The sequence below is a fragment of the Calidris pugnax genome, unplaced genomic scaffold, assembly GCF_001431845.1.
Source record: "Calidris pugnax isolate Ruff unplaced genomic scaffold, ASM143184v1 scaffold18, whole genome shotgun sequence".
NCBI lineage: Eukaryota > Metazoa > Chordata > Aves > Charadriiformes > Scolopacidae > Calidris > Calidris pugnax.
This window is the reverse complement of record NW_015090812.1, coordinates 20,336,087-20,361,444: the sequence shown is the minus strand read 5'-3', so window position 1 is coordinate 20,361,444 and position 25,358 is coordinate 20,336,087. Positions and strand designations below refer to the sequence as shown.

Here is a 25,358-nt window from a genome sequence, read left to right as displayed (position 1 = left end):
AGGACATATGCTGCTGAACTTCGCACTATGGTATTTAGTGAGAAGAATGATCCCCTGCAGTTGGTTCTCTGTCAGTGGAAATGTAGCACAGTGGAAACTTGCTTTTTGATTGTGGTCTGAAATCAGGAGGGCTTAACTTGAAAAATGCACGCTTGCCCTGATGGATATGGACTTCTTCTCAAAAGTAATCTTGTGGCTTTGTCTGGCTTGCCTGCAGGAGGTGGCCTTCAAGCAGCAGTGCAGTTTGGCCAGAAACAGCTGCATGAAGGGACCCACTTTAAGGATCTGGTATTTGCATTTTGTCAAATTTGCCGTAGTAAACAAAGTTTATTTTTCAAAGCTGATGTGTAAGTTTCCTAAGGAGAATGAACTTGCACACCAAGAACAAATGAGCAGAGCTGTTTGCATAATACTTATTTGTTGGGTATTTCCTTGGTACCTTAAATCTTAGCACCAAATTGGAAGAATGCAAAAGCATTACTTCATATATGGTTAATTCGCAGTTTTCTTCTCTTATGAGAAAACTATTAAAGGAAATGAGACTAGAAGATAAAATAATTTAGGAAAGGTGCTTTATGCACTGTAAGAGAGTTCTTGCGAGAGACCTGAGATCTGCCAATGTATGGGTTACATTAATGTTGCCCCATATAAATACACGCTGTAATCTTTGTGGACCATGCAAACAAGCAAACTGCACAGCCTTAGCACTGGTGCTGTTTCTGGCTATTTCTTACAATTCCCAGAAGCTGTGTGGGAACAGAATGGTAGAGAAGAGGCAGTTTTCAGGAAGAGCTGAAGCTCCCAGGGTTCAGTGACACTGAGCACTGCAGAACCTAGAGAAGCAGATAAGAGAAGCCACAGTTTCAGCTGATGGCTTCCAGGCTATGCTCTTCCCTGACTCTGTGAGTTGTCTTCCTACCTCTCTACCCATGTCTGCTAAGCAGGCCAGTGTTGGCTGTGCGAGGACTTCTTGTTGTCCTTTGTACTTCAAACAGGTTACTTCTAACTAGTTAGGATCTAAGCACTGCTGTTTCTCAAGAGCTGTTTGGTTTTGACTGGGTTGCTAGATGTGTGTGCTCTGTGGCGTATTGAGAGCACCTGTGTCTAGTGCTTTCTGTAGAGGCATTAAGCAGATCATGTGAACATGCACAGTGAGCTCATCAAGAATTTTGAGACTAATGTCATGGCAGCCTGGTCAGGGCTACTTGAACACTTGCTCCAACGAGGGTGCCATAATTCCAGAAAATGAAGAAAAATCCTGAAATTCACCCAGACAAAATTTACACTAGCAAAAAGAGGGTGTTTCTGCACAAACCTCAATATATGCATAGGTAGTCCTATGCATGACACAGAAAGAGTGTAGGGGAGAAGTGTTTTACACAGTAAGTCCTGTTTTCAGCTAGGAGATGGTGAAAACAGCTGTGAGGAGACTTCCAGGCCTGCTGAAATACAGGATTGGTTGCATCCTAATCTGGGCATTTGATTAGACTTGAGATGAGGTTAAACAATGACATGCACAAGAATGTTGCAAGAACATTTATGAGGAAGAAGCACAAACTCAGTCTGGTTATTTTGCAGACTGAATGATATGTAGGTACTATTCTATCAAAACAATTTTTTGTTAAGCAGCATATTAAATCTAGAAATCCTTGTAAACTGACTAATGTTTTTGATATTTACATTTTGTGAATCACAGCTTGTGGAAATAGATGTCGTCTATGGAATCTATGGACTATTAACAAAATGTTTGTTCTAATTATTTGGAATTTCTGGTTTGAAAATTATGCTCTTCTACTATTATGCTTTTTCTTGTCTGGAACTTTTTTAGCAGAAGAACTAGCGGGGAGTAGTGGATAATCTTGTTTACGGATGAATACTCTCCCAGTCAGCCAGCCAATGAACAACCATTATTCTAAAAAATAATGAAGAATCTGGTACAAATTATAGAAAAGACCAAAGTAAAAAGGAATGTAGAAGTGGTTGACTTATACAGCAGCTTGGAATTTTTACTAATATTTCCAGTAACTGGTTCTACATTACATTTCTGATTCAAATTATTATAGGTACTGCAAAAATAGCCATTGGTTACCAGAACGAAAAAGTGTTGCAGTTCCTTCAATGCCTTTGAAGGACTTTAGAATTGTGTGGAATACCTGGAGAAAATAAATTATATCCATTAAAATTATTTAGCTAGTACTTAACAGAGAGGTAAGACTAATGTTTCAGAATTTGCACACTATTGAAACAGTTCCTCTGATAATGTTGAAATATAATCTCTTGAATCTGCAGCATATATAGATTTTAAGTAAATTCAGGTGCATACTGTAGCGTTCATTCAAAATGTATTAGCTTGCAACAACATTGGCTATTGGGTTTATATATGATAACATGATGTGATGGAAAAGCAAATGAGAAGTTGCATGATGTGAAAAAGATTAAAGAAGCTCACAAGCATTTTTTTGTGAATATATTTTAGGACAGAAGAAATTACATGCACTCTAGGTTGATTGAGAAAAACCTCATATTTTTTTTAAAGAATATAGAATCATAGAATTGTCCAGGCCGGAAGGGATCTCCAAAGGTCATCTAGTCCGACCTCCCCACAGTCAGCAGGGACCCCCCCAACTCCCCCAGGTTGCCCAGGGCCTCGTCAAGCCTCTCCTTGAATATCTCCAGGGAAGGGGCCTCAACTACCTCCCTGAGCAACCTGTTCCAGTGCTCCACCACCCTCTTGGGTGTGGCTCCACTATACTCTTGGTGTTATTCAAAGATAGAGTTAATCACAAAGTGAGTTGTTCATATTTGGCAATGCCAGGAGATGAATAGGATGCGATAGTTAAACTTAACTTTGGTCACATCTGTTATTGATAGTGAATGCAGTAAAGTGACTTCTGAGATACTACAACGACAGAAAAATAGAACTGCCTAGAACTGTACAAATAGTAAGAAAAGAAGGTAGAGATGTGTCTGTCAGTGACTCTGATTAGAATATCACCTTGCCTGTGTTTTTACACACTTTCACTTGTTTGCAAATAGTTATTCAAATAGTTGAATATTCTCACACAGTGAATTTTGGGCCTTAAGCTGGTATATGTTGACACAGAAAATTAATAATAACAGAATAAATTAGCTATAGTTAATGCCACAGTGCAGTTCAAAGACATGAAGAAGGGTCAGATTTACCAAACACGTTTCTCAGCTTTAACAGTGAAAATCATGTAAAACTTTGTCTTTCCAGATAAAGTGTTTATGAGTTTGCCAACATGAAAACTGCAGAATAGTCCCAGTGAAAAAATAGTCTGTTGAAATTCTGTTCCCACTCAAAAAATAAATTAGTGAAGCCATGATCTGTAGGGATAATGAACACCTTAATTTTTTCAAAGAGAAAAAATATGCAGTAGGCAAATTATATTCTCTTACTGCCTCTGTTAAAGTGCTTGTCCATTCAGTATTTGACCCTTTTGCCATGGTGAACTTTCATGGATTTAAGCTTCATTGATGTCCTTATATATATATATATGTATGTATGTATAAATAAATATTTTTGTATCAATATCAGTGCAGTAGCAGCTCTGGACTTCAGCTTTAAGATGTTAGACACTGAGCATAAATGCAACGTAAATGTAATTGGGCTCTAAAGTACAAAACAAGACCATTTGAATCTAACTTGGAAATCTTGAAAGACTGTGATTTAGTCCATTCGCTTCTTGCAGGCAAAGGGGGTACATTTTTCTTTCTCTAACTCGATGAGAAATGAGGTTAACTAAACTTCTTCCTTTTCATTTGGTGTCTGAGAAAACAGTCATAGGTAATCAGAATATAATTTAATGTTGGCAAAGACAAGTTTCTGGTAATAGCTTATTGCTTCTGAAACTTTTGTGCAAACTTTTAAAATCAGCTGCACCTCTTAGAAATCACTCATTAAAAGAATGTGTTGTAAGTTTCAGTCACCAAGATTGTCTGTGTTTGGGAAACAGTGATTTTCAGTGTGCAGTGAAGTAGTTTGAAAATCTGATCATAACAATTACATTGGGTGAACTCTTACATATTTAAAAATAAATAATCCTGTTAAAATAATATTCTGGTATACAAGTAATCTGCAATAAATCAAAATAGGATGCAGCTACTGCTGTGATAATATCCCTTTTAGAGGCTGCATACTGTAAAGGTGCAAGATGACTAATTCTTTTTGGTTTTTTTTTTTTTTTTTTTTTTTTTCTTCTTTGTCAGCTGAACCTGTTGATGTGCTAAAAGCGTTAGAATTTCACAATTCACCAGAAGGAGTATCAAGAACAGCAGGATTTTGCACAAACAGAAGGGACTCAAAAGGATCGGATGTTGCCTACAGAGTTTCAAAAACTGCACAGCTGAGTGCCCCAACAAAGCAGCTGTACCCAGGTAAGATTATCAAAAAGCTTTTACTTTGGTAAATTACCTTACTGACTATGCTTTTATGGTATCTAAAGCACAACATGTAATCCATCATCAGTACAACAAAACACTTCTCTTATCCCTAGAGTTGGGCCTGCATACGAATGACAGGACATGCTCATTATCCACTGAATGAATCAGTTTTTATTGGCTTCAGTTATAAATCTCTTCATCCAATTCTGTGTCACTAGCAGAATTGGCCTGTAAGTCACATTACCTGCTCTTTCTTAATGCTATCTGATGGAAAACCTATTTGGTGGCTTTGGCAAGCTTCCTCTAGTTTCAGTAGTCCATTTAAAAGCAGTACTTCCTAGAGTAATGCTGCAGTGGTAGAAATGAGTTGTGGTTGGCCATTGCAAAATGGTTCCCAGAAGTACCATCTGTTAAGAATTAACCAAGAGTATCTGGGTATTTGGGAGACTAAAGCAGGTGAGTTGAAGATAGCAGGTAATGCTATTCCATCTTTTTTCAAATTTCTCTAAAATGAAATAATCACACTTTGGAACAAAGATTCTTTGGATGTTGAGGAGAAACTTTTATTACATTATTTTGCTGTCACTTCTCACTTTTCCCAAACTGAGGAAAATGATAAGAGTATTAAAAACCAAAATCATGGGACATTTAATTTTTCTGCTTTGATACATCATGCAGAGTTTGAACAAGTCTGTCTATAAACATATACATTAGATGCTGGCAAAGAAAAATACTTTATCTTTTATCTTTCAAAGTAACAATCATATAGATATCATCCAAAATCTATAAAAGGGGGAAACATACGTTATTTTGTAGAAATACAAAACTACAAAAAAAATACAGAGCAACCTGGGAAACAGCTATATACAGTCCAAACATAGCTTAGATGTTCCCTTAACTCATCAGTTTACTTTTTTATTCATGGAAGGAGATCAGAGCAAAATTCACTACAGATATAATATTTATATTATTTTTAACACAGTTCTTCAGTTTTTAATATTTTTCAACTAAGTTGCATATATGTAACAGGTATCCAGCTGAAAATACCATTCATTGAATGGCCCATTACAGACTACAATGTCTTGATGGTATTAGTGTGACCATGTGTGTAACTAATTACTGCTCCACTTAAGTAAAGTTAGCAGAATATGGACTGCTCTTTCTTTAAAAAATGCAGAAATAATCCATTGTATTAAAAAACTGCACAAGTTGCACAATGTTATAAGCTGGCACCTTCATATTCTGAGTTGTACAATGTGTGTCATTGAAGCCAAGTGGTACAACAAAAAACTTTAAATGAGCATTCAAATGCTCCGAAGATTAAACTGGCTTGGAATCATTAATATTTTTTAAAGCTTAGAACAGTACAAGCACCTTCTACTAAATGAAAGCCTGAGAGACTAGAGCTGGAAGTATGAGAGCTTGGGTTGACTTGCGCTTATTCATGAAGCAAATCGTAACATGAAAAGAAGGTCTGGCAGTAGTAACTGTTCATATGATTCTTGAATGCCAGAACAAATGAGTATTTATGTTGTTGGCTGACACTTAAATTTCTATAGCCTTTGACTGCCTTAATTTAGGTACTGTTCTTATTAATACTTCCAGTTTCTGCTTTACAACTGGAATGAGTTTGCTTGATTTTGCCAATCATCTCTTGCAACACTTTTGTGTGCAGGAGACAAATGAAAAGCAGTGTTCACTCGTAGTATGAAAAGAAGCAGCCAGAAAACTTTGCTTAAAACAGGAAAATGTCATACTATCCTCTACTTCAGTAAAGAACCTAGAAACAATTTTTGGAGGTTATTACAGTAATTACTTCCTTTTGAATCTAGTGGAACAGGCATCCTGTCTCCACCACAAGAAAGCCTTCTTTTTCAGAGATTATTCTTGAGGATAAATAAGTGATCATGTCCCTTTTTCTTAGTCTCTATAGCAGTGGAAAGAATGCAGAACATATCCAAGACAAAACCGAGTTCTGAGACATCATTTTAGCTGAACAATACAAGTAGCAATGCATCCTGTGCTTGCTTTTATCCTATAGCTCATCAGGAAGTATAGTACCTGCTGTAGCTCAAAGGAAGCTATTAATGGCAAAAGCTGGGAGCATCAATATATCCACCTTTTAAAAATGGATCTAATAATATTTACCAACTTCCCAGAATATAACAGGCATTGATTTCACTGACTGGAAGGCATTATAAATTGTGAAGATAACTATTTAGAGTTTTGTTGTACTATTTGTTTGTAAGCTCTAAGTTATCTTTTAGAAGAGCATATAGGAATAACAGGAATGGCAAGCCATATTTATATGAAGATTTTTCTACTGATTTTCCCTCCAATTGTTATTGGTGTTTTTAGTTATTGTTCAACTAGAACCTTACCAATGAACAAGAAATTTAAAAGTAAGTGAGAAGACTTTGATGACTATTCCATGTATTTGTCCAAGAACTATATATACATAGCAATACATAAAGTTTTACATGTTAGAATGTCGTTCATTTTTTTGACTTTTTCAATCAAAACTGCATTTGGAGGAAATTTACTTTTAATTACACAGTTTAGGTGCAAGATAAAACATCTGGGAACATTATGTCATAGCAGCGATAACAGAAACTACTGAACTGAGGCATGTGACTCATTGTCAGTCACTTTTCTTAGAAAGCTCCCAGGTTGTTTTTTTTATCGGATGTTATCTGATTGAGGAGGAAACGCCCAGACTAGATGATTTAGTGTCACTTGCCTTAAGCATTTTCAACATTTCTCAGTTAATATTGCAGACAGGGCAAGTGTTCAGTGCTTTTCAAATAATTTATTTGACCTTTGTTGACAGTCATCTTTTCTCTTTCTTTCCCATTTTTTTTTCCACATCTGTTTACTCTGACATTAAAATGTATAACGTACAGTTTAATTTAATCTGTAAACTAGCAATTTTGCTTTGTCATTAAAAAGCTTGACATTTAGTCATACCAGAATAAATGAAATGCTTCCTATTTATTGAGCTTTGATCCCTTCAAAATAAAATGTCAAATCTAGCCCTAAAGTGGTCTATATTACTACAGTGTTTCAACAATCTTCTACACAAAAAGTTAAAAAGATGGTATTAAGCACATAAAAGAACATTGCAGCAGACAATATAATAAGTGTAAAACTAGGGATTTTCTGTTTTAGAAGAATAGTATGTCATTTAAAACACACTGAAGATTTTATGCTTTTTTTTTCATATTGTAACTAAAGGGTTAATGCCATCAATAGCTTGTCTTCATGGAATATTCAGTAGGATCCTGAGAGTGTTTTTGCAGAAGACCTGTCTTGGAAACAATCTTATAAGTTCTCCATAGGAAGAAACAATTCCTAATTCAGCTTTTGTTGTTGAAGTCTCACATACTTTTATTCATTACAAAAATGTCACGTTATTCTATTAAAACTTACTGTTTTCTATTATTAAAATGCTTTAGAAAATTTTACCCACTCTCATGCACATTTGCAGTTATATTCATTGCCAACATTATGATTAGATTCTAATCCTTTTATTTCTCACATGTAAATTGCAGCTGAAGCCACACGGATCCAATGTATATTCTGATTTTTAGAATCTCAGTCTTACACTTCTTTTGTATTAAGCCTAATAGACTTTCATATCAACTGAAATGCAGGTTTACCTCCAGATTCAGCAGGAGCAGTACTGAGTCGAACCTCAGTCCTTCCTTTATAAACAAACTGTATCCACTTCTAATTTTGTTTATTTATAGTTCTAAATGTTGAAACAATGATTGATATGTAATCTCTACTTCAAAGAGAAAGCATCAGGGAATAAATGAAAATTAAATGTTCTTTGATTTTGCCTAAAGCTCCTATTAAATAAAACTAGTTAGGTTTTTTTTTCAATATCATACACAACATTATTTTAGAAAGACTCAAATATATATTGTGAGAGAGAAACTAAAACAAGTCATTATGAAGGGGTATGAAATGCCTGGGAACAGATTTGCTGTAATACAGATACTTATTTTGTTGTGTGACATTGCAGTGCACACTTCTAAATTAGAAGATTGCTAAAAAGAAGATTAATATAAAAAATAATGAATGTGAAACTCTCATGGTTCTTGCATACATTGTATTATAACATAAATTCACAATAGACTTACAAGTCATGTTATTAAGAATCATTAAGGTATTTCTTTCAAGAATTAAAGTGAGACCAGAAAGAAAAAAAAAAAAAAATTTCTTTTTTGTCTATTAATTTTAGAGAATTAAAGAACCCCAACAGTTGGTATGCGGGATCCTCTGTGCCTATAGAAAAATGTAAACTTTTAAAGAATGGTTTCATGTTTTCTGAATTTGTAACTGTGTGTATCACTTTGTTTACAGGTGGAGATTTTCCGGAAGATTTTTCAATATTAATGACAGTAAAACCTAAAAAGGGTATCCAGTCCTTCCTTCTGTCTGTCTACAATGAGCAAGGAATTCAGCAAGTAGGTGTTGAAGTTGGTAGATCCCCTGTCTTCCTGTTTGAAGACCAAAATGGAAAACCTGCCCCGGAAGACTATCCTCTTTTTAGAACAGTCAACATTGCTGATGGCAAGTAAGTGTAAAATTTTAAGATTAAAAATAATACCATAGACCACTGGATAGGTGATTATGGTCTTTACAAAGAGTTATGTTAAATATTTAAATATATCAGTAACACAGTTTCCAGCTAGTTTGACTGCTGTGATACAAAATCAGAGAACCTTTGACCAGAATACAGTTCTAACTTCAAATGGTGTGTACAGCTACAGATAAAGCCAAACCACCTTTATTATTTGCCATTTCTATAAATCAAGAGTGAAGAAATAATTATAGAAGTTAAACCCACCAAAACTAAACCTATGAAGATTCTTCCTGTGCAATATAGAAGCTGTTTTCAAAAAGACTTAAGGAATAGTTACACCAGAAGGGCTGTCTTGTGTCATTTGAAGATGATAGGCAGAGTAAAAACAAGTTGACAAGACAGCAGAGAAATCTTCCTACCCTGAACACAAATAGCAGATAAATAAGTTAGTTTGAGATGTCTATATGTAAGGAAATCGGGGAAGAATAAACTGGACAATTAATCTGAAGTGCTGCAAGGACTTACACTGATCCCTCAGTAAAAGCAATTAATATCAAACATCTATTATGTTATTAATGCAGTTGTTAAATTTTTGTACCTAACTTGCCCTTTGTAGACAAGCAATCATTCTCTGGGAATGTCATTCTAGTGGATTTAAATGTACATTCATTCTTTCAAAGACTTTTTATTTATTGTGCTGCAGTCCAGGAAGCCAGGAGCCACAGTCTTCAGAGATAAACAGAATGAAATCATATTAAAGCAAAAGAAAACAAATCAGTAGAGAAGGAAGGGCAAAAATTCAACTATAATGAAATATGTTTATAAAGGAATAAAAGATAAAAGTCCTTGTACTACCAGAGAATGGAATTATAGCATGAAACCTAAACCGGATGTATTTCCCTAGCAGAAGGAGTGATAAAATAAAGCAGCAAACTTTTTTTTTTTTTCCATTGACTTCCTCAAAATAACAAAGCTTCCACATGAATTTCAGAACTTCACCAAAAATGTTTGGAAACTGATAAAAATGAAGAAATCAAAAGGAACTTGTTTTGGTACAATTTCCTGCAGTGAGACTATACAACTTCTAAATCAACTGGAGTCAATCCTAGCCACTGGGAGCTATGTTTTCATGCTTTCAACTTCTACATGCTTTCAAAAGATAGACCGACAATTTTCTTCTGACTCAGCTATTTTATGAAGGATCTAGGACAACAATCTTCATCTCAAAATGAGATATATTAAAAAAGTGTAAGCAGTGTAATGTGCCTGAGGATGCATGGACAGTTTGCTTTTATAATGATAATGTTCAACCACGTTCCAGAGAAAACATGGAATTAGAATTCTGGCTCAGTGATACTGTTTAGCAGTCAGATTCCATTAGCTTTGAGGTGTTCCTTTTGATATACAGAGGCTCATTGTAACAATGATCTAAGCTGTCTCTCTGATTTAGACAACCTTAGTGCCACAAATGCCAACTAAAATAATTTGATTCCAGCCTTCCTCTTACCAGACACTACTTTGACACTTTTTGCCCTGGTCTGTCAAAGATTCTTTGATGTTTTATTATTAGATTACAGTGATGCTTGCACTTGGTCTTAGATTTAAGTTGTCATAACAGAAAGGCTCACGTGGTCTGTCATGATAATAAAGACTCACAAAGAACATAGTACAGTTGGGCAAATCATACAAAACTTTATTCTCAAATGTCTTTAAAATGAAATCAGGTGTCAGTATTCTGAATCACTTCATTCACTTTTTGGTGAATATTTATGTAGGCAAAGCTATCATTGCAGGAATATTGGCAAGCATTTTTAAGTATATGTATCTGGAAAAGCATCTATGTTGCAACTGTTGTACATTGAAAAATCTCTATAGCTATGGGATACATTCAAATAAGCAAAAGAACATAGCAAGATTTTGGTGAGTGATCGCAGAGAACAAATAGTAAAAAGTAAATAGCAAAGAATAAGTTATTGGATTAAATGTATTTGCACAAGTAATTCCTTAAGTAATTTGGAAAATCAAACATTTGTAAAAATAAAATCTGCTGTCAGATTGCTCAGTCTAATAAATTAAATTGATTTTATTAGACTAATAAAATTAGATTGAACAGAACAGTAACAGTAAACAATGCACTCGCTTTTAATTTGAGTTTACTAATGTTCTCTGGATAAAGCTTCAGAGGTCAGCTTGAACTTCATCTTGTATAGGATATACACAATGAGTTATGGATCAGATTCCTTTGTACTAAGGGACAGAAGTTATACAGTGAATAGACAAAGCATTGTATACATTTGTGTATGTAGGAAATAAATGGTGACATTTAAAATTTTATCTGTGACTTGACTGGTGCACAATCTGCAATAAACTGTCTTGATAAGAACACAAGGAACTAGTTTTAGAAACCTAAATTACAGTAGCATTATGATTTTTTTAATAGGTGGCATCGAGTAGCTATTAGTGTGGAGAAAAAAACTGTTACAATGATTGTTGACTGTAACAAAAAAACTACAAAACCACTTGAAAGAAGTGACAAAGCAGTTGTGGACACCAATGGCATCACTGTCTTTGGAACCAGGATTCTGGATGAAGAAGTTTTTGAGGTAAAAATCAATACTAAACAAATTGAATTGAGTGATTTTATGTTGAGTGAAATGCATAATTCAAATGAGAATAATTTTTTTAGTGCAAAAGCTGGTATAACATAGAAACTTTGATTTATAGAACCTGTTAGGATAGATTGAAATAAGAGAGAAGTAAAACAGGGAAATGTCTCTATTGTTGGAAGATATGATGCATTTTTCAGTTCTTTAGATTGTGTTGTATCTGGAAGGAGCTTGCTTTTTTTGTCTTTCTGCCTAATATTGAGATATCTGAGATATTTAGGAGCATTAACCTGGGAAAGTTGAGTAGTATGATACTGAATCATTTTAGTTCTGTCTCTCTCAAACATTTACAGATATTTATGCATATTAACAGTATTTGAGAGAGGGGAGAAGGACCTGGAAAGTTTTCTGTGTAATATGAATCCCTTATATTGTTTATCCCACTTATGACTCTTTCCAGTAACTGGAACATACTTTGGCAAGAAGGACATATATGTTTCCATCATTTACTAGCCAAGAAGTACATATAGGAAGGGTAAAATGCTCTAAGGAAGTCTGTGACTGCCAATCATGAGGCCTTTCTAGGTAGAATCCTTATGTCAACGATTATTTTTACAGGCTAATAATGAAGCTTCTCTAAATCTACACTAGTGAGTTTCTTTTATAATATTGTTATACAACAGTCAAAACTGTCAAATTTAAATTTAAACTGAAAAATAAGAAAACACAGATCAGTAGTTAACTTACTTTGCATACAGAACGATTGTGCTCCATAGAGGTCCAGAGTTGTGATCCTAACTTTAAGCAGAGCATATGCTTGAGAAACTGCATAGGTATCAAGAAAGGAAATATTAATTTTGAGTGTAACACTGTGGCATTGTTGTCTTTCATTTCAACAGACATGATGGAACATGCAACTTTTGAATGGGGAAATTTCTGGGATGATTTAATGAGTCAACCAGTAGGAGATGTTTGGTATTCACAAAGGAGATGTTTTTCTGGGATGATTTAATGGGTCAACCAGTAGGAGATGTTTGGTATTTATCTGTAGTCCCCAACAGAGTTTGCTTATCTGAGGGACATTATTTTCCTTTCGAAGATTAATTCCACAGGTGCCTTATCTGGGGTGGGACAAGGCTTTTTGGTCTGCACAGGGACAATTACTTTCAATTTTCAATTGTATTTCTTTCTTAGGTCAGAAACCAAGTCCCACGGTATGTGCATTTGGCAGTAAATTTTCAAAATATGTGCAATGTTAATACATGGAAGTAAAAAGAATTCAGCAAAAAATGCAATAAAAGTAGATGAACTGATATTTTATTAGAGTTTTAGATTCTAATAGAAACTAAGGCAACAGGCCCTGACTTGTTGCAAAGTTTGTTACCATTTTAAAAGTTGTCAAGGAGGGAGGTGCACTGTAACTAAACATTGGTGTTTGAAACATAGCTGTTTGAAAATAAGTACAGTGGTTGATGATATGTGCATCAAGTAAGAGACTTGTTTTAATTGTTTGCATTAAATAACATGTTGAATAGAAGAGAAGCACGCTAGGATCCTTTCATCTCTGAAGTTGTTAACTATAATGATAGTATATCTTTCCTCTATATTTTAAACAGTTTTAAATATTAAATCCTCCAAAAAATCTTCTTCAAGAGAGATTAAGACTATTCCCATGGGAATACAGAAGGCTCATAGGCTATCTAAGGGATAAATAAATGATAGTTCTAAAAATTTCCTGCTATGTCATTCATCTGTAACAAAGGTTATTAGCCACTCAGAAAGAAAGATGAAACTTTGAGTCATGACAAAGAGTAACTATTTTAAGGCAAAATAATTCCTGCTCTAGCAGTTCCTTCTCAGTGATAATTTCCTTCATCTATACCTTTTGCACTTGTATATACAATTCCCTCCCCTCTTTCAAGCCCTACAAAAGAAGAAGAGATAGGAAGGGATGTGAAAGAATGCAATTATTTTCTGGTTAGCAACTGTTGGAAGAGTCAGTAAGGTTGATTGAAGACATACTTAGAAAATTGAAATGGATACTTAAAATTCAGAATTAGCAAATTAACTGAAGAAACCTCAAAAATAACCGTATGTTTTTAGTGAAGTCAAACTTGTGTGAAGTGAACACAGACATGAGGATATAACTTTAACAGAATTTGCTACAATGACATAAATTAAAACACTTTTCTCTGAGGATTTTTGTCGTGTGTTGAAGGATAAAAAAGGAAGCTAGTGATCCTCTGACAATTTTTTTTCCTAAAATCTCCTGCATTGACATGGCAAGTCACTTCTTCAATTCCAGCTGAGACCCACTAAGAAATATGGCTTTGGACTCACAAAAGAATCATAGTACAGAATCATAGAATCATTTAGGTTGGAAAGAACCTTCAAGATCATCTAGTCCAACTGATAACCTAACACTACCAAGTCCACCACTAAACCGTGTCCCTCAGTACCACATCTATGCATCTTTTAAATATCTCCAGGGATAGTGACTCCACCACTTCCTTGGGCAGTCTGCTCTACTGCTTGACAACCCTTTTGGTGAATAAGAAATTTTCACTAATATCCAATCTAAACCTCCCCTGGCACAGCTTGAGGCCAATTGCTCTTGTACCATCACTTGTTATTTTCCTGAGACAGACCCCCATCTCCCTACACCCTCCTTGCAAGTAGTTGTAGAGAGTGATAAGGTCTGCCCTAGACCTCCTTTCCTCCAGACTAAACAACCCCAGTTCCCTCAGCCGCTCTTCATAAGGCATGTTCTCTAGACCCTTCGCTTTGTTGCCCTCCTTTGGACACACAAAGAAATCGTGCAGCGGTGTGTAAGGTCAGTTTACAGGCTGAATCTTAACATTCAGCACTGAGAACAGCAACATTTCTACCATTTGTAACATCTCTGTCCGTTTCAGTATTCCTTCAGGGATTAAGTTTCTTTACTTAACTGATTGTACCCCTTTTCTCTTGCTTGATTCAGAAAAATCAGTTCCTTTCTTTTAAAGCTGGTCTTGTAATTGCTGGAGGTTTAGTTTTAGTCTGAAGTCTCTTACCTAAATTAGAAATTTACAGTCTTTTCTTTGCGGGTAGGTTTCTGCTTTCTCTTTTACTGTACAATCACCATGGGTACATATGAATGTATCTATGTTCAGTTATTTGAATCTTTATCTAGAAATGTGCATGTTGGAAACAGGCAATTAGAATGTCCCTGAAAGTTTAAGCAAAGTACTGTGCCATATATGGTTTTAATGATGTGTCCTTCAAAGTCTGGCCTAGCAAAACATAATCTAGTTCTTTTTGATTTTATCTCATGTTTTTCTACTCTCTAAACAGCATCCTTTTTGTTTCATTAACAAGACTTTATTCTTCCTTTAGCTCCTGCTGGTGCAATTTCTAAAGTTTGGGGCTGTTCCCTGAAATTTGTCTCCTGCTTGAAAGTCTCCTGGTTGCCTCTTAAATGTTCTGTTAATCTTGTTATTTCTGGTAGCACAGAATGATGTTTGGTGGTTCTGTGGCTCTCCTTGGTAGTATTTCTGTGTTGTGAACCCTGCTGTATCATGAGACCACAACAGACTTTGAAGAAACACGTAATACAATGTGTCTTATTCTAAATGCAGAAAATTCCAGAAATGAACTTATTTAGCCCTGACATTAGATTTAAATGTTTAAGACTTAAAACTGTGTAAGACAGGCTTTCTGTATGAGATTTGATGCCTTTATTAGCTTACATGTAGGAAGTACATAAAAAGAAATACCTAAGCATTGGAATACCTACCTGTTGGAATTCACAGCATATTGTATCCATGCATCACAAAGGTTGTTTCCACTTGAGTAATAATGATGTTTTTAGTCACCGTAAGTGAATGATTTGATCACAGGAACTGTGGAGCACTCTTCAATCTCCTCAAACTAAATGGAAATTCAAAATGTGGAAATGATGAACCTGTAGATAAATATAATGAAGTGTTAAGCTTCAGTGACCAACTAGTTGGAGAAGCCAGGGTTTCTTCTGATCCTGAACCCATTCATCCAGCAGAACACAACTGCACAAAAACCAGTGGCATCATTCATGTAGTTCACTGCCATTGGAAGCAGAGTTCAGCACTGTCAGAATCAGTGCTGTAAAAAATTAGATAAATCATATGTTCCTGTTCCCTTAGAGAGTACATCTAAACCTCTATGAATTCTTGCATACATACATGAGTCAGAAATAGATATTATTACATGACATTATCCTGACCTTCTGACAACTTGGTTGCATCTTAGGAAAAAAGAATTACTTCTTCAGTTGTATTGCCCTACCATATTTGCATGAACCATTCATTTAGAATCCTCCAAACAAATATTACTCCTATGAGGAATATTTCATGCTTAATTTAAAACAGTGCTACATCACAGTGAATCAAATATTCTTCTTTGTTTCTAACAGTGTTATTTTAAATTGGTAATAAAAAAAAAAAATTAAATTAAATTCTTGGGTAGTACCTTTTCTTTTTTCTGTTCCTAATACTAATTTCTGTTTTCTTGACAGTTCTCCCACCTTTGTTTTAATTCTGGCAATCTGACTATTGCTAACACAGCAATATGTTATATTATACTGGGAAATTCTAAATGCATGCATTTTAATCAGTTTGATATTACTGCTTTGATGTAAATTTCCTATGCTGATGATCAGTAATTTCTGAGTAAACAAGCATACTGGCTGCCCAGAGATCAGGTAGATCACTGCTGAAGGAAGGAAAGGGCTGATTAGTGTCCTAAGAGCATGATAAATGACTAACTAATTTGTTATTTTTGTATATTCAACAACATAATATTCCTTGGTAAATTTACCCACTGGTGCTAAAGCTAAGAGGCATTTTTTAGTAGTGCTCTCAGAAAGATCTTCTGTTTTAGCTTTAAAAGCAAGAAAAAAAAAATATCTTAAGTATTTTCTGTATCTTGGGGGGTGGTTGTGTGTTTTATATGCGGAAGTTCTTATTTGGAGTTGCCTGATGTTCATTCATGAATGTAAGTGCTAATCTGAGATTTTATGATATCATGCTCAATTAATATGGAAATCAATACAATGTCACAAACAAGATACTGAATACAAGCAAGTATTAAGCATCAGACTGGTACAAATGCTTGAAAGCAAATTATAAACAGTGACTATGTCTTAAAATAATAAAATTATGCTGTCTAGAAACTGTATTATTACCAACTGCCAAATTATGACACCTTCATTTACACTGCTAAGCACTTGCTCACTGAAGTGGATTTATTTATATCAGTTGGACTAATCTGTAAATGGTTGTTTATGAAAGACTGATACAGTATACCTCAAACTTTTACATGTGTCATTTGAAATTAATCTCTTCTGTGTTTTCACATACATGGTGCAAGAAGGGCTGGTTTGTAAGTGCTTGCTGCAAAGTAGAGAAATCCTACAATAGCATACAAAAATTAAAAAAAAAAATTAGTCAGGTGCTGGTACATGGCACCTAGTAAAAGAATTTTGAATTGTATCCATAGAAATATATTTGTAGCTCAAATGTTTGATAAATAGCAGGGATCTTTTTATTCTTTGCCAGTTTTAAGGATTTGTCACTCCTCATTTAGTACCATTGGTGTGAACAATACAACAGTTTTTTATAATAAGCATTTTATAATAAGTTAATAACTGACATAGTCTTTATGCAGATATTTCCACATAGAGACTTCTTCCTTCAAAACTGCCAACGTCAGACCAATACAATGATTTCTAGGTGTAAATGAGTGTAACAAGACAAAACCTGAGGTATATAAGACTCTCATTCAAAGCCAATGAAAGCTTTAACTGTACACAGTTTATGAGATCAAATCATTGCAGTAATCCTTGTTAATAAAGGGTTTAGATTTTGATACTAGGCTTTAACCTGTGTTCATGAAAAAAAGCATTCATACATGTAAATACAACATAGAATTCCTTTAAATAGCCTGAGTGAGCAGTTGAAGATAGAGTGATGGCACTTTGACAGCAGTATGATTTAACTTCAGATGAGTAACCATCCCTCACATATCTCTGTAAGCATGAGAAGCCCAAGCGTGCAAGTGTAGAACGGCCATTCATTTGTTTGCATACTCCATGAAGAAAGTAGCAGTAACAGAATGGGTCGAGCTTTCACTGAGTAGCCAAAATTGCTGTACAGCTAAAGTAGAATAGGGAAGCTAGCCCAAAGTAAAATTCCCCCAAAGACATGAGTGTGAATGATGTGTCATCAGTATCCTCTGTTTCATACTGTCCTGTTGAGCTGCACTACTAGCTAATGTAGATGTAGCCAAAATGATTCCCATTATACATCACCTTTAGTAATTGCTAGTGACCCACTAAATGTTTAGTGTCAGTCAGACTAGAAAATAATGTTTAATGTAAATGGGACAGAAACCAAAAAATGCAGTAGGTTCCAGGCAAAAATATTTAGAAGCAACCTTCTAGCTATCAACACCAGAGAAGTGGCCAACTTCCAGCACTGAGAGGAAAAAAAGAAATAAGAAAAATAAAAGCAAAGCAAACAAGTTTTCTATTTCAGAGGCACCTAATAAAAAACCAGCATTTTTTATATAAGCTGTCTATTTAGCTTGTTTTGGTTTGGTTTTCTTTTTTTATCTGAAAAAAATGTTTTGTAGTTTTTTATTTTTTTTTTTTGTAGTATTTCCAAACTTATGCTTGATGAAAAAAAGGTAATAATTCTGTTTTCCCTGTTATTTTTGGAAGCAGGAAGTGAGGAGAAAAAAAAAAAAAGCAAAACTGGTAATTTGTTGGAGTTCAAGTTCACTTTCAAGGAAAATTCACAAGAAACAAAGGAATGGTCATTTAACTAAACTATTTGTAATTACATTTAAAAGTAACAACCTGGGCTTAAAAATGCTCCTCTTACATCAGCTCCAGCAAATTTTGCTGATAGGATTTATTATGATCTCATTTAATAATGTGTGTAAAGCATTCAAGTTTTAAAGAACAGCTATAAGTGAGACTTCAAAGATAAGTGACAATATAACAAATTTGCAGGTCTTTTGTCAAGAGAATAGCATGTCCTTGGTCGCATGTGTCTGCATGTATGTGTTATGCACACATGCAGGCATTGTAATAAAACCTAGTTTCTCAGCCAAGAATTGCAGTAGACTTTGGCCTGTGAACAACCTTGTTTTGAAGGTTAAAAATTATAATTTGTATATCAACATATTCTTTAACTAAGCTGAATAAATACTATTATAACCGTGGAATTTCAAAGGATCAAGACATTGATAACTGTGGAAACTTTGACCTGTACAGAATTCTGCTTTCACAATTTATTGCTTTTACAGTGCTTAAGTCTGGCAGGCTTTAAATATCTTTCTCTAGCTATATTATGCAATGGGCCTGGGATATGGAATATTATATTAAAGGCCCCTGGAATTCTTCAGTCCCTCGAACCTTTGCAGGAAGATTAAATGAATTCTGCAGCAGGTTTTTCTAAATCCTATAGTAATAATATCCAGGCTGTCTAGACTTTTGTTCTTTGGAGTCTATGGTTGTACTGTCACATAACTAATTAGAGAAAGCTGGCACATACACACAGGTTAGGGTTTCTGCTGATTTACTGAAGAGTCCACTCTGGAATTCTTAAGCTTTAGCCATCCTGTGAAAATGAAAGATACTAATTTTGTTCTCCTGAGTTGATGTAGTGCCTACTACTGGTTTTGTCGGGCTTTTATCACCATTTAGGTAGTCATCTTTAAAATCTAATTATCCTTAGAAACACATAAAAGGTACTAATTTTATTCAGAATATGAATCAGAAGTATTTTTCTAGTACTATTCCTCCCATTCTAGTTGTGGAAAGTCTTTCTAAATCTCTAATATATAAATTAGTCATTTAGGTAATTGCTGCATTATTTTTCATTATTTTTTTTCAAGCGGGTAGAAGAACAATAAGCTTTCTCCTGATGAAATCATTCTAGAAAATCTCATTATTTTACAATAAGAAACGACAACTTGAGTTCTCAACTCTGGTCCAGTCACATTGTTATGTAGCGTCCTAGTTGTGCAACTACTAAGATCACTTGCTCTTTGAAATTTATTTTTCTTTAAATGCTTTGATTGATTTGTGAAGCTTGCTTCTGTGGAGAGGGTTCTGCAGAGCTTCTCAAGTAATTCTTACCTGGTATTCCCTGGACAAAGGTCACTTTCACCTGGCAGGGTTATTGTTTTATTAAGATTTTTGTGAAAGAGACATTCCAAAAATCTCTCTCTAGAACTGAACTGTCTGAGGTTCTTGTAGAACTAGGGAACTAGACTGTAAAATTTTAACTACTGGAAAAACCAGCAATTTGAGCACTGTTTCCTTCATATAGTGCCTTTACAGCCTTGTAAGAATTCATACTTTTACCTTTTTAACAATGCTGGCAGGTGATAGTAGAGAGATCTTTTATCAATGATACAAACTTTTTGGCTGATAAATAGACTATAAATGGAGTACTTTATTGTTGTACTTCTCTAATGCACCATATTTAGAATGAATTAGTAAGATTACATAGTTAAAAGAAAAAGAGAATGTTTCAAGAAGAGAGATAATATTAAGACTTCTTATGAAGTCTCGATTAAGATAATAAGCAGCCATTAACCTTTATTGCTTATAATGATAAAATAATTCATTCTTTACTTCTCGGGCCCTCAATGATTTATGACTAAGATCACTTGCTCTTTGAAATTTATTTTTCTTTAAATGCTTTGATTGATTTGTGAAGCTTGCTTCTGTGGAGAGGGTTCTGCAGAGCTTCTCAAGTAATTCTTACCTGGTATTCCCTGGACAAAGGTCACTTTCACCTGGCAGGGTTATTGTTTTATTAAGATTTTTGTGAAAGAGACATTCCAAAAATCTCTCTCTAGAACTGAACTGTCTGAGGTTCTTGTAGAACTAGGGAACTAGACTGTAAAATTTTAACTACTGGAAAAACCAGCAATTTGAGCACTGTTTCCTTCATATAGTGCCTTTACAGCCTTGTAAGAATTCATACTTTTACCTTTTTAACAATGCTGGCAGGTGATAGTAGAGAGATCTTTTATCAATGATACAAACTTTTTGGCTGATAAATAGACTATAAATGGAGTACTTTATTGTTGTACTTCTCTAATGCACCATATTTAGAATGAATTAGTAAGATTACATAGTTAAAAGAAAAAGAGAATGTTTCAAGAAGAGAGATAATATTAAGACTTCTTATGAAGTCTCGATTAAGATAATAAGCAGCCATTAACCTTTATTGCTTATAATGATAAAATAATTCATTCTTTACTTCTCGGGCCCTCAATGATTTATGTCACTGAGAAAATCTGACACCATATTTAACCAGAGATTTTCCTTACTCAGATTTCTGCTGTGGAATCTAAGAAAGGCTCTAAAAAGGTGGAATCAAATACAGCAATTATTACCATGAGGCTAAATAAAGCAATAATTTCATCAAGAGAAAGTCAGTAAAATTGGAAAGAGAGCTTAGTAGTCTACTGCTTTCCTGCAAGTTGGGTCTCTGTTTTCTTTTTTTGTTAGTCAATGCTGTTTTTTTTAAAGTGTTGCAAACTGTTTTCCCATCAAGAGGCTATGTTTTCAGCGTAGATAACCCATCTTGTGTATTAGTACTTAGTGAAGTGTGTTTTTCAGCAAATACTGGAAGTGTACATAAATATAAACTCTTTTATTCAAGAATGTCACTGTGAAGTGTCTGTGAAATTCACAGAGGCTTTTTCTATTACTGAATTCACCACACATTTCTCATTCTTAGCTGGGCTGTTCCTTGTAGAACAGTTAATTTGAGTGAATGTCTGTGCAGCTGTTCCAGCAGGCAGGCATTCAGCTGATTTGAGCATATTCTCGTAGCTCTGTAGCCTGGTTCTCCAAATTTGCTGTGGCATGCCACAAAGAAGCAAATGTTTCTTCAGATCTGTACTTCTTTTAATAGTCTTGGAGGATTCTGCAAAGAATAGCTAATTTGGTAGAGTATCTTTTTTGGACAGTGCTACAGAAGTAATCTTTCTGTGCCATGTTTTCATGCTAGGCATAACTGGTGGGCAAAATATTTTATGATGCTCAGGCTGCTTTTTTCTTATAACCGTGAAGCTGATTCAAAAGCCTCTGATTTTAATTATGAATGCATTCCCAAAATAGAGAGGAATTAAAATCTTCATAGACTTTAACTGTTTTTATCCCATATAGAGATGAATTGCTCAACTATGCATTGACTTCATGAGCTATGTGTTGGCTTTGACAACTTAGTGTCTATTTCAGTAAAGTATATATGATTCAAACTAAATATTATGACTACAAATTGATCCGTTTTACTTGCAAGCAGCACTTGTATGCTTAATGTTAGGTATGCTTCAATACTTTGCTAGATGTTCCCCTTCACCTCTGGGCAACTAAGGCAGAGACTTAGCTCTCAACTTTCTCATCTTTAATATGCCAATAATGTTAAATGTCTGATATACACTGTTTAAATTCATTGCATTAAGTGTTATCCAGGATAAAAAATTGTTAGAAGGCAGCACATTTTTTCTTCTTAAGTGCTAAATAGACTTTTAGCACTTCGGGGGACAAGTTAGGCATACACATTGTTACAAGTAATAAATTAAAAAATGGCTGTGTATATCTGATACCTCACCCCAAGTTCTTTGCCTCTGCCTTCTACTGTCATCCCACTGATCTCTGACATGGTGGAAGGCTGGCTCAGCAGAGACATCAAACATTTGTCTTGCGTAGCATGCTATATATTGTCCATTAAATTTCTGAAGTTGCCTGAGCAGTCTTTCCCAAGAAAGGTGGTCATGACAATTTCACAGGGAAGGAAATAGAACTATCTGTATAGATAGAGGCCTTTTGTACTTTTTTTTTTTTTCCCCCCTCTATGTACTTTTTAGAGTACTTCAAGAATGCTCAGGTGTATTTGTAAATTATATTCTGTTCTCCTGTCTCCTTCCCCATCTTTGTTCTCCCTCTCTTCCTTTCATCATTCCGTCCTGTGAGACTTCCTTTTTCCTGCAATTTTCATATAAGAATAGCATTATGCACATAGGCATATATGTTTACATACCTCAGTGTTGTTGTAGAGACCGCTGTTAGAATTTTTAGTAGCCCATGACTCCCTTTATCCATGTTTTCATTTAAAGTTCTTGGGACTTGTATGGGTATATCATTAAGGGCCTAATTTATGGCTCCAGGTCAGGAAATGTTGTCAGATTAAGTATTTGTAGTTTATTCACAAATAACTTTATATGACTCTATTTCAGTCTCACAAAGTCAAGCAGTTAAAATTAAAAAATGTGTTTGTGAAGACTGAAATTGTTCTGTGAAAAATTCTCAAAGAGAAAGAGTGTAGATTTGTCCAACAAACACCAACAATAACTAAATCACAATAATGAAATCTGCAATAATATGTGGAATTTCATGTGCTGAGATGATTGACCTGATCTGAAATGAAAGCTCTTCACTGAGTAGTGAAAGAGCATTGCCAATACATCACATACAAATACTCGAAGCCATTTAATTAGCAAAGACAGAAAAATAAAAATAAAAAATAGAAAAAGAAAAACAATAATTTACTGGAAATATTTTTATAGCAGATGTTGAAGGAAAAAGAGGAAAATTAACATTTGAGAGGCCAAATGTAGAATCAATTAGTTCCTCAGTAAACTTCTCGCTCATGAATAGCCAGTAGCAATTTCTCTAGACTGTGCAAGACTTCTGAGGGCTTCCCCCTTTGTGGACCCATGACAGGCAGACAGGCGGGGCTGGGAAGTACAGTCAATGGATCAGGAACAGCTTTAACCAATTTAGGGACATCTAAGCCAAGTGGTAACAGCATGCTGAGTGCTTCTTGCAAACACACAATCCGACAAAACCTAGTGCCAAAATTCCATGACATTCAAGATGAGCACAAGGCAAACTCCAGAATACTGGCTATATTCCCCCACCTGGGATCTCTTAGCATATCATACTAAATAGCAGTAGTTTCAGAAGCAGTTCTGGCATTACTCACACCAGCTGGCACGCTGTATATATGATGATCTCTATGGGCATCTCCAAAAGCCATGTATGTTCAGGGACATAGAGCAAGACAATAACCTGAGCTCATCAGGGTAAGGACAGGGGTTCTACACATCTAATTCTAATGGTTGCTCAAAAAGAGTTACCTCTTTTGTCTTCCAGTTGCTAATTCTCTCCAACTTATTCCTCTGCTTCACTTAGTTTTAATTTGGCTGGTGAAAGAGGGAGGACAGAGCACTTTGGAAACACTTTGCTGGAGATGCGGCATGCATAGCCCAGCCTGACAATGACTGCACAAAACCTCTCAAAGCACTCAAACCCTTGGGGGAGTCATGTAAGGAATCAAAGGGGGAATTTCTTTGTATGTATAGCAGGTTTTGTAGGAAGATGTCCAAATCAGGAAGTATTAGTGAGCTAAGGAAAATAAAAGAGACATTCCAGAACCACTGGCAGGGGAATTTCCAGTATTTCTGGAAGCCTAAAAAAAAAAAAATTCCATCTCTAAATTAATCTGAGACACACATGAGTCTATAAAGTACCATGAGTTGAGAGTATTGTATAAAACAGATTTATAATGTATAGCCGTTATGTGCTTAGAAACTAAGTATTTTATATTTTATGTTAAATAAATTAGTAAAAACATCTTGTAGAACTAGGAAAATTGCAGGAAATTGCTTGATTTTTTTCAGTTTGAGAGGTTTTGCTCCTTTCTGTGAGTTTTCTTTTTGAAAGGAAACAGCATTACAAATTATTCTTTACTATTCTAAAATATTCTTCATTTTTGTTAATTTGTTAACAGCTACTGTTAAGATATAAAGAAATTTTGGAAATATTGATATAATTGTGAATTTTCCCAGCTGTATATTTGCATCAGTAATGATATTTTCTCTTTAAAGAAAAAACATACACAGGTATACTGACAAAGCTTTTTCTTCACCCCATTTTTGGTCAGAACCAAATAAAATTACATTAGAAATATATAAAAGCTTTAAAATCTCCCCTTCTGGGGAGATAGTGAGAGACTGAGGTTAATGGGTTTTGACCAAGAATATGTGCCAGTTTTCAACAACCTGATTTTTAAGACAGCATAAGAAGCTCCTGAATGAGAAAATTTATAGTGGAAATTTTGGCAGGAATTTACCTAACACTGTTTAAATGGTACTACTATGTTAAGAAATGCACTGGATACCAGACAGCTTTCCGTGGAATATGATAAACATACAGAATCTCTGTAGGGAATCTCTGCAGAGCCATTTTTATTATCCATAATAGTGGGTCTCTTTACTGTGATGTTATTTCTACACATGATATATGGGAATGGAGATGAAAATAACAGCAGTTAGCTGTTAAAATTTTTATTTGAACATATTCTATAGTATGTATTTACATGGTGCTTCCTTTATTTTTTTTTTTATTCCAATAACTGTCTAACAGCCATTTTTATTTTATTGTCTTTTCTCCCTTCTTTGAGACTACAGATGTGATGCAAACTCTCAGAATTAGACTGTTGATCACTTGCATGCTGAGCTGCATGCTGGTAATAGGAAGTGCCCTGAATTAAATCTTAGGAATTTAGACTGGTTCCCAGAGAATAAGTAAACAAACAGCATGAAAATGACAGAGCAGGAGTTACACCTTCCCACCCTCTCCTCTCCAAACCAGACAGCATTTTTAAGCCAGAATTTTTCACCCAGTCCATTTGGTATTTATTTGCATTGTT

At 34.9% G+C, this 25,358-nt stretch overlaps 1 protein-coding gene across 2 annotated transcripts in view; it reads left to right on the top strand.

The window, feature by feature from the left end:
- The window catches only part of COL11A1 (collagen, type XI, alpha 1), a 158,718-nt gene that overhangs the window by 12,256 nt on the left and 121,104 nt on the right, over window positions 1–25,358 (top strand). For both annotated transcript variants that reach the window (XM_014939348.1, XM_014939347.1), the window contains exons 2-4: window positions 4,231–4,398; window positions 8,773–8,986; window positions 11,436–11,598. In XM_014939348.1, coding sequence (XP_014794834.1) covers window positions 4,231–4,398; window positions 8,773–8,986; window positions 11,436–11,598 — 545 coding nt within the window. The remainder of the gene's footprint in view (window positions 1–4,230; window positions 4,399–8,772; window positions 8,987–11,435; window positions 11,599–25,358) is intronic.